At 40.4% G+C, this 10,369-nt stretch overlaps 1 protein-coding gene across 5 annotated transcripts in view; it reads right to left on the reverse strand.

Annotated features, from left to right (window-relative positions):
* The window catches only part of LOC109970631 (low-density lipoprotein receptor-related protein 8-like), a 76,773-nt gene that overhangs the window by 13,190 nt on the left and 53,214 nt on the right, over positions 1–10,369 (reverse strand). For all 5 annotated transcript variants that reach the window (XM_020618334.1, XM_020618332.1, XM_020618333.1 and 2 more), the window contains 6 exons: positions 9,000–9,119; positions 8,310–8,435; positions 5,583–5,754; positions 2,727–2,954; positions 1,331–1,449; positions 742–881 (listed from right to left, as the gene is read on the reverse strand). In XM_020618334.1, the coding sequence (XP_020473990.1) occupies positions 742–881; positions 1,331–1,449; positions 2,727–2,954; positions 5,583–5,754; positions 8,310–8,435; positions 9,000–9,119 (905 nt within the window). The remainder of the gene's footprint in view (positions 1–741; positions 882–1,330; positions 1,450–2,726; positions 2,955–5,582; positions 5,755–8,309; positions 8,436–8,999; positions 9,120–10,369) is intronic.

Genomic DNA, 10,369 nt, shown 5'->3' on the forward strand with positions numbered 1-10,369 from the left:
TTAAATTTAAAAATTCATGCTATACGTACAACCAAAAAAAGATTTTGTATTTCCATAAGTGGGGTAAAACTATGGAATAATTTAAGTGTAGACATAAAAAATAGTAATAGAATTGATGAGTTTAAACATAAATATAAAGGTATGTGTCAATCAAGATATATGCATGAACAGGCTCAATGATTAATTAGATGGACAATTGTGGGTGTGGTGTAGACTTTGTAATAATTCTTTAGTATATTACTTGTGCGGTGTAGAAGATAATTATTTAAGAATGTTAACACTGTTAAAAATTTTTTTTAGTATAATACTTGTGTGGTGTAAAAGTGAATCATTTACTGCTTGCAAACCAATGATGGTAAGATGATGTCATGGGGTAGGACTGGATAAGTCTAACTTCTTCCTACTCCATTCAAGCATGTACTAGGTATAAGCAAATTGATATTGGATTATGTGTAAAATTATGTGTGTTGTCATATAAACTGTTTCTACATGCTTGAAAGAATAAATCAAATCAAATCAAAATCCAAGAGAAAACAACCGACCTATGCACAAGAACATACACAGTCATTCCGTTCAAATTTCCCAGTCACACTATAGGATACCTGAGAGGCTAATGAGGAGAGATGTAGATACGATGAGTTGTGGGAGGCTAGACAATATCACGGACAACTTTTTGCTATGTGTTACAACATAAAAGACTGGGATAAATCTGTAAGGTAACACACACGCACACACACAAACCTCAAAAACAGCTAGAGCGTAGGGGTGTCCAAGTCTCTCTGCAGACGACATGTGTGTTCTGCGGTGAGCTCCATTCAGGTCCACACTGGCTATGAGATGCAGTTTTGAATCCACCCAGTACAGGCGTCTGTTGGCTATATCTGGGAAACACGCACACGCACACACGCACACACACACACACACACACACACACACACACACACACAAGCAAACAGGACTTTGCTAAGCTGTGGAGAAATTGATCGCCTTCATGATAAGCACTATCGCAGTCTGACCAACACATCCCTTGAGGTGATAGATTACATTTTAAAATGTCAGATTGTGAAACCCTTCAAACATCATTCCAAAGGAACTGTGATAACTTCATAAATCTATTATTTACCATTATCATTAAACATTTACCCTTATTATTTCCATTACTTCTGACCTTTGCCTACAATGAGCTGATTGACTGCATTAGCTCCTTGTCAGGACTGTTCTTCTGGCACATTTAACAACACAGAACAACTGCCAGAAAAAGTGTAAAATACATCACTGTGTAACATATAATGTAAGGACATCAGCTGAAAAACAGCTGTTCGCCTCTCACCTAGAGTGATGCCATTGGGCCATTCAATGTTATCAGCCACCAGCACCTGTCGGTCCACTCCATTCATCCCAGCCTTCTCTATCCTGGCTCGTGTGCCCCAGTCTGACCAGTACATAAAGCTGGATCGAAACAGAGAATGAAAAGGTTCTGCATTATTATAGAGTGCTCCACTTGTTTAGGTTCTATGAGCCAGATAGCAGATATCTTTTATAGTCATTATGAGGACAGCACCAGACTTTTTTCACTGGCAAAATGAGAAAAAAGCTCTGTGCCTATGTACAGGACTGCAAAATATAGGCCAGATAATTAACATGATTGGAAAGCTGAAGAGTTGATATTTCACTACAGACTGCACTATATTGAAGAGGTAATGGTGTCTGGGAATAACATCTGTGCCACTGGTTGTTTCTGAGAGACATTTCTGTTATCAGCTACTGATACATTACAAACCCTCCATTCAGGTCCACACCTCTGTGGCTCTGACTAATTCACATCATCAGTCTGTGTAAATACGCTGCCAAATCAGCCAACTTAAATGCCTTTAGTGTATGAGCTCAGTATAGTTTAAATGGTTACTGTGTAATATTATCAGCCCGTGATTATAGCAGCAAAGCACACGGGAATTTATGCAGTCACTTCTATGAAAATGATCACTGCTGATATCAATTCACCTGCAAAAACAGAACTGTCATTTGATGTCTCAGTCAGCATGTCTGTGCTGAATTCCCATGAGCCAGTCTGAAATGTGAAGAAAATCTCATTGCGTGTATACTGTACCTCTGTTCTGGTTATGTGCCTGCTTATTTTTGTGCATGTTCATTTTCATCTCGGATTGGATCGCCAGAAAACTAAAAGCTACAGAAGCACATGCTGGCACACATTCATAAAGCTTCCCAGATTAGGAACAATCATCAAGTAATAGATTAGAATAAAAACAAACAAACAAACAAAAAAAAAACTAATAAGTCGGGATACTAAAAGGTTCAGAAGCTGATTTCCCCTGTGCAGCAACAAGAGCTCTCCTATGTTTGTCATTAGTTGTAGTCCCAGAGGAAGATTATGTTTAGTAAATTTATGGGTCTGAAATCTCTTAACGAATCTTTATCCAGGGCCATCGATCACCATCTTTAATATTATAAATCAGGAAGAAAACATCAGTACAGTGTATAGAGTACATCTGCATACTGTGAATTTACCATGTAAACTCAGTTTGACAACATTTTAACAAACAGTACTGTAAACTGTAAACTCACAGTATACATGTCATTCAATCCTTTAATATTGAGTATGACACCACTGGATCAATGCTTGATTTTCTGAACCAAGTTTCACTGAATTTGGTATTGTGTGCTTGTGTGAAACCCACACACAAATACACACATCTCTTCTTCTTTACCCATGGTGGGGATCCAGCGCTATGGCTCTGGGTTCACCGAGATCCGTGTTGATGAGGACACGCCTCTTGGTGCCGTCCACAGAGGCCACAGAGATGGATTTGTCCCCAGAGTCAGTCCAGTACAGGTTGTGTTGGAGCCAGTCCAGAGCCAGGCCCACAGGGGTCTGCAGGGATGAATCCACCAGTGGCACCTGCTGGGAGGGGTCACTGGCCTCGTGGATGAAGGCACTAAGGGGGCAGTAACGAAGGAGAGGGAAGAAGAATACATAGGTAATAAGCCACAGCAGAGGTCTCCAACATGTTGCACACGTGCTACCAGAAGTAACTGGTTACAGAAAACATTTTACAGACATGGCTCCTACCAAAAAGAGTTATCACTGCAAAATACTGACTGTTGCTGATGGTCAAAATGATTAAAAACACATAGAAACACACTGCTGCACGGAGTGACGTTTCCTCATTATGAAACATCAGACCCTAATATGTTTTAAAAATATCCAGTGGTCGTGTGCATTTTGACTCTTGCTTACTTCTAACACTGTAAAAAGCTATATCGGTTCAGTATGGCAACAATGTAGGTAGGTCTATGGCATAGAGGAATAAACTAGTCCAGGACTGACAGACTGACAGGCATTAAGAGCGAGTTGTGACAATTCATTGTTGGTTTTAATCTCTGTATAGGGAATGTACCGTTAATATAGAAAATGGCCTTATCCTTTAATGTTTTCCAAAGAGTAGTTTAGTAGGACTGTAACCACAACAGTAAAAGCAAATGTAACAATAACCATAAATGAATGAATAATAATACACAAACTCTATAAACTGCATTTATGTTTGTCTAAAATAAACAAAAACTAAAATATTTTGGTGCATTAATTTGATAAATTGAGAGTGTATGCATATAAAGTGTATACATAAACACATTCAGGACAATCACAGGATAAGTGGAAACACCACAGATTGCATAAGTATGACCATGGTTGATGATTATTCTAATTGTCCATTTTCCACTGAGCTATGAAGTCACTGCAGAGGAGAGAGTGGGACTGGTGTATATGAGCTGTAGCCTTGGGCTGTGCACTGAGCCGGTTCATTCAGGGGTTAGCATCCTTCTCAGGTGGACCACTTATCAGAATAGACAAGGTCTCACTCAGGGGGTGCCCTCCTCGATAATGATTTGGTCCTGGCAGAGGTGTGGGGCAAGGCCCAGGGAGCTGTGCTCAACAACAGAAATTTCAATTTTAGTTTCCCCAGAGATCTTTTCTCTTGACATCTATTTAATAAAGAGAGAACAGTGCTCCAATTAAAAGACACTCTGGGGAGAAAATGCAGCTGGGATAACAAGGGGAATTAATCCGAAATAATAGCAGGCCTGAGTCACCGACTCAGTTTATTAAATTTCAAAACCATCAAAAGACTGAACTACAGATGCTCGGTCTGTTGAATACAAAGCTAGACAGCACTCAGAGAGCACAAACCTCCACCAAGGCAGCTCAGTTTCCCCATAATGCCATTCCATCTAAAAGCAATATTCCCATGATAGTTTGACTGTCATAATATGAGTTGTGTGTCTGTTTGACAGAGTGGGCTTAGCTACACACACAAGGTGCATTTCAGAGTGGCCACAGCAGGGTAGACAGGAAGTCTGTGCTTTGACTCTCTTCACACAAAATCCTTCCTAACATTTTATTTCAGTGATTCACTGCTTTGTTTTGCTAGTGCTGCTCCCATCTTCATTCACTGCTTGCTCTCTTTCTCTTGGCGGAGTAGATTTAGAAACAAAGACAAAAGGAACAGCTTTTAGCTATGACTTGGACCCTTTGTTCCTACCAACGAGCCAATATAGAGAACATAAACAGAAAATTAAAAGGTGTGTGCTGCAGTTGTGTCGAGCACCCTGTGTTGGAAGGGTTTTTGGTCCTCCAGGGCTCTGTGCCAGTCATATGACTGAAAACAATAGACCCGCCCTATCTCACAATGGTGACAAATCTTTAAAAAAAACATTTCTGGATCTGGATGATGAACCAGATCAGCACCCAAATCTAATAGATTGCTCTGTGTGCTATAACCTAAATCAGAGTACCGTATTTTCCGGACTATAAGTCGCTCCTGAGTATACGTCGCACCAGCCAAAAAATAATTCAAAAATGTAGATAAAATGTGGGCAGGTAGTGAGTGAATTGAGTGTAATTTAAATTTAAAAAAAAAGGTGCAGCTTCTTTTAAACATATAATCCAGCATAATTTTATCAAGACTAAATAAGTGATACATTTATTGTGAAGGCCTATGGCACAACCTTTGACCCCTAATAGGGCGTAACTAAAACATCAACGTAGGCAACCCCAGCTGCCATTGGCTGAGAGGCGGGGTCCACCCTGGACAGGTCGCCAGTCTATCACAGGGCTGACATATAGACAAACAAACACACACACGCACGCAATTTAGAGTCACCAATCAACCTAAGATGCATGTCTTTGGACTGTGGGAGGAAGCCGGAGTAGCCAGGAACCCACGCAGGCACAGGGAGAACATGCTGTGGGGTGACAGTGCTACCCACTGTGCCGCTGTGCAGCCTGCCAATGTTTTATGTTTAACTAAATACATTCAACAAAGAAAACAGAGAATATCAACAATTTGTTTTCCTTGTTCACAAAAAATATCCAAGGGATGCCTTTAATATTCAATATTTGAAGTTAGGCTTCCAAACTAGGAGAAGATTTCTAATCTAGACTCTCAAATCTAAATTCAAAAGAATAAAATCAAATCCAGTTTACGGTCTACAACTATGTATCTTAAATAAAATTAGAATATTAGTAAGGTTTGTACTCTAAACTCAGACTTCCGTTCTTGGCGTACCTGTAGATTTTCCGGTGAAAGCGATCACACCAGAAGACACGGTTGTTGGCCACATCCAGGTCCAGGGCCACAGCGTTCTTCTGGGTAGACACCACCTGGATGTAGTCCCTCTTCACCAGGTCGATACGTCTGATCTCATGTCGGTTGGTGAACAGTAAGTAAGGGCTCTTTCCTGCACTCAAAGCAAAGAATATTGGGGGCTTTATTTTTGTGAAAATGTGCATGAAGTCAGGGTCAATGTGTGGATGTGCTTAATGTCCAGTCAAATCATGTCTGACAGTTTGGTAATGGGCTAGAAGAAAGATTCTAGCTGTTATTGGAAAGCTGCTCTCATCCAGGAATTCCACAGGTCATCTATACACAGCACCACAAATTCAGCAGCAAGTGCAAATGATTCTATCCTTTAGTGGAATGAACTTCTAAACATTCTGAGCAAACATGGTTTTAGACTGAATAAGAAATAATGGCTGTACCTGCGCTTATGTCAGTAATTAAACCCAAAACATAAAGCCCTAATCTGCTGCCGAGAAAGGACACAGTAAAGGCAGCAGATGATGATAAACCTGAGAGATTGGTTTTTGAGCAGAGCATCAAAATGTTTGTGTACTGGACTCAGGGAATGATGCAAACATTCTGCTACGGTAATAACATCAATGTTTCACCAGTGTCAAAGCAACACCAAGGTCAATACTCCAAAGGCTGTCTTTTAACACATACATAACATGCCAAAGCTTGTGCAATACAGGTCAATATCCTATTGTAACTAGAGTGCAGGGACAGCGCTGCTTCATTAAAAACCGCTGAATAGTTGGAGTATTGATCAGTGTGTCTGTACAGTATGCATTATTAAGTTGTATGGTCTTTATTATCTTCCTACAAGCACAGATCAGGAGGACCTTAGCATTCAGCTGTACCTCTTGGAACAGCCAGCTGTCATCTTTTACACACACACATCCTTGTTTTTGTCACTTAGTAGGTCTTTACATTAGTTTCCTGGAGATTCATCATAACCTAAATCGACCCCTTACCATGCTGAAGTGTCGACCGTCACTTCCCGCACCTCACTGCTTACATTCCAGTGTCTCCTTATTTCATTTTAGGTACATTCACACCCATTTTTAGAGCTGTCCACTTGTTGTAAGGATGCATTTTAATTACAACCCAATCTGAACATACATCAGGTGCAGTTTTATCACCATATCTGTATGTTTATTTTCTTATAATTCTACACACACACAAAACAACCACGTGTGCCTCCAGGGAAGGCAGCTACACCTCAACCTTTGTCTTTTAACATCTATATTGTCCATATCTTGTTTCTGATTGTAATGGGATGAAATCTGCAGCCAGTTATATCTAGAGGCAGATATGAAATTAATGGCTCACTTGCCTCAGTTTCTCTTTTGACAGTCTGTAGTAGTACTGTACTGCTGCACACTCCCTCTTTCTACCTTTTCCGTCCTCTCTCAGCTTAAAGTCTGAGCAACAACAGTGTCATTTTCATAAACCGGCCTTCAGGATGACAACATTTCAGGCTGTCATGGCAGCAGTAGTTCTCACCGTCTCAAAACCGAGTGGTGGAACCGCTGCATTCGCTGCAATTTTGCTTTGGCTGCTGCTGGTGCACACCCAGACACACACTTCTCTCTCAGCCACTATAAACTGACAGCAAACACACTGGGCAGTTATGCACAGACAAATGCACAAGTGTAAACAGACGCAGGGTGGGCTGATACAATCCACACACAAATACGGTGTGTGTAAGTGCAAACAGACACAAATGCATGTGAGTGCTGAGCTTAGACATCGGCTCAGTTTAACTGAGGGAAATGACATCCCAGCATTTGACAGCCAGAGCAACCAAGTCACTACATTTCATTTGACCCACTGTTTCTTGCCAATTAAATAATGAACATTTTCGAAGACATGAAGACTGAATGTATAAACTGGCCTCTCCATGCAATCCTCTTGCTAATAGCTTTCAGCCATAGCTTGAGGTCAAGGAAAAATAATCGACCTTTTAACAGTTCACTTTGTTCTCCAATAGTCCGCCAAGTGTTGTCAACAAGCCTAACAGGAGACCAGTAGAAACTCCTGTAATGAGCCTCCACTGTGACTCAGCCAGGTACCCCTGAATAGCTATACCTAATTATCAGAGTTCAGCATGGCTAAACACATCTGTCTGTCACTCATGACACCATGTCTAATTGGACAGGACACCAGAGGGAAAATTTGGCCTGGGAGAAAATTAGTGGTTGCCTAGGTGATCCTTGCCTTTTTTTAAATTACATATCAATTATTTCAAGTACACAAATGAGTGTGGAGCAATGATAAGATCCTAATAGCAGAAAGATGTTTGTGATTATGAGATGAGGAAGGCTTGACACCGCTGGACAAAAGCTACAGGAGTGAAGCAGTGCACTAATGAGGTGCTATCTGAGAGGAGATCTTATTAACAACATTAATATACAGCTTTTGTTTTCACCAGATGACTCCTTCAAATGCAGGTTATACTGCATAAAAACAAAATGGACAAAATATTTGTACATTTATAAAGTACAAGGTAATCAAACAGCTTTTACAGAATGGCAGAGGCATTAGACTAATCACACACCTACATTCTTGCAACATTTCCATTTGAATTTCAACAGAAAAGCCCCTTCAGCTGTGTCATTTTAGCCACTCTGCGGCTGATTTCACCGTTATTCACTTATCAGTGTAGCTCACCCTCTGCCTTGCAGGTCTCAGTGACAGGGTCCATCTCATACCCTTCATAGCATTCACATTTAAAATCCCCCTTGTAGTTGATGCAGATCTGGCTACAAGCATCAGGATTCTCACACTCATCAATGTCTGCAAGCAGGAGAGGGAAGAGAAGTTATCAATCAACTGAAAGGCAGAGACAGAGACAGACAAAGACAAATGGAGACTCATTCACCTTCATGAGCTGCACTAGATAAGAGAGGCAACTTAATTCCTACAATATAATACAAAATAAAAGCTAGTAAAATACAGCTATAGTGGGCGAGTAAATATACACATTCATGTCTCTTAGTGATGGCGAAACATACAAATGTGTTGTCATTAAGGAGAAAATACAGGGGCACACCGTGTTTCCTTACTGACTTCTCTGACCTGCTTCCAACAGATCTTAGGCTTTTTCCTTGGGTGTAAGTGTTAAAAGGATGGGGAAGTGTGTGAAGGACATACTGTACTATGCATGTGTTTGAGTGTGTGAGAGAGTAGAAGGGCGGGGCTGCTGTAGGTTCCCTGTGGGACTGACAGGCTGAGCACGCTCAACAAAGAAAGACGGCTAGAGCGCTGAGAGCTGCCCAAACATGCAGACCCTTACTAGCTTTGTCAGCAGTCAGTCTGCCACTCTGTGTATCTATCTGAAATATACGTTTATTTACTTACCTCCACAAGTCTTTTTGTCCAGCAACCGGTAGCCGGTGGGGCACTGGCACTCAAAGCCGATTGGTCGGTCCATGCAGACATGCGAGCAGCCGCCATTGTTGATCATACACTCATTCAGTCCTGGGACACAAAGAGAAGGAGATGGCAGTCAAATGCAGGCCATATCTGATCAATTAATGGTAAATCAAAGATTAAAACTATGTAGAGGGGTGTAAGAAAATACTGATACATTTAAGTATCACAATGCAGCGTTTTGCGACAGTATCAAATCTCAAAAACTGATTTTTAATTAATAGTTCATGTGTCAAGACTTGCAGCAGTGGTTCATTTTGTGTTGATTTAAACCCCCGACCGCTAAATGGCACTGTTGTAGTATATCTACACTTACCTGACTGCATAAAAAAGGATTTTTTTTGTTTTTTTACAGGAAATTTTACAAATATGGTGGTGTGTTGCTTATTGTGACAGTTTTTCTAAAATTAGTTGTTTTTTTTTTAATTGGAATACATCAATTTGTTTACAGTATCACAGTATATTGCAATATACTGAATCATAACTCCTGTATCATGATAAGTATCACATCGCCAGATTCTTGCCAATACACAGCCCTAACTAACACTATGAATTGGCAAAGGCCTTGCTTACTGCAAAATATTTCTGAGGGAGAGGAAGAGCAGTGGAAAGGCTTGTGATATTTAATAAAGCTGTAGAAATGTGTGAGGTACAAAGGCTGGGAAATTAATATAATCTTCATAATCGCTAATCAGATCTTTTCTATCCTTTCTGAATCCTTATCAGATGTTCTCAAAAGCAGAAAGGGAACCAGGGAGAAAACACTGCACTCAAAGTAAGCTCTTAGACAAAGAATTGGGTCCATTTACAGGGATATGAACTATGTCTGTAGAGGAGATTAATGCTGTGAGCTGAGATTCAGAGACATCCCATCAGGCTTTATCACAGCAGCGAGTGAGGACATCTAAATTGAGTGTGATTTCAGTGATGTAAATGCATCCGAAAAAATGACAGAAGCTAAAAAACCAGCAAGATCATTTACAAATGGGTCAAAGCAGCTCACAGAAGGTTGGGACATAATTTAAGAAAAGGTAGAAGCAGTTAGATTTGACTGAACTGCACACGATATGGGTTTACAGTATAAACTGATTGATAGCAAGAAGGGCTCAGAATTCCCTGGCTGAAATTTCAGTGTCAGCTTTTTAGTTTCCTGCTTGTTCAGTCATCATATGCTAGTACATACAAAACCTTCTTTGTATCATTTCACCGTTGAAATGTCAGCAATGTTTTTTAACACACTTATCTGTCGCTGTCTGTTTTGAAAAACAAAACCAATTGTCTAACTGAACCATAGAAGA

Source organism: Monopterus albus, unplaced genomic scaffold (assembly GCF_001952655.1).
Source record: "Monopterus albus unplaced genomic scaffold, M_albus_1.0 scaffold204.1, whole genome shotgun sequence".
In the NCBI taxonomy this organism is placed as follows: Eukaryota; Metazoa; Chordata; class Actinopteri; order Synbranchiformes; family Synbranchidae; genus Monopterus; species Monopterus albus.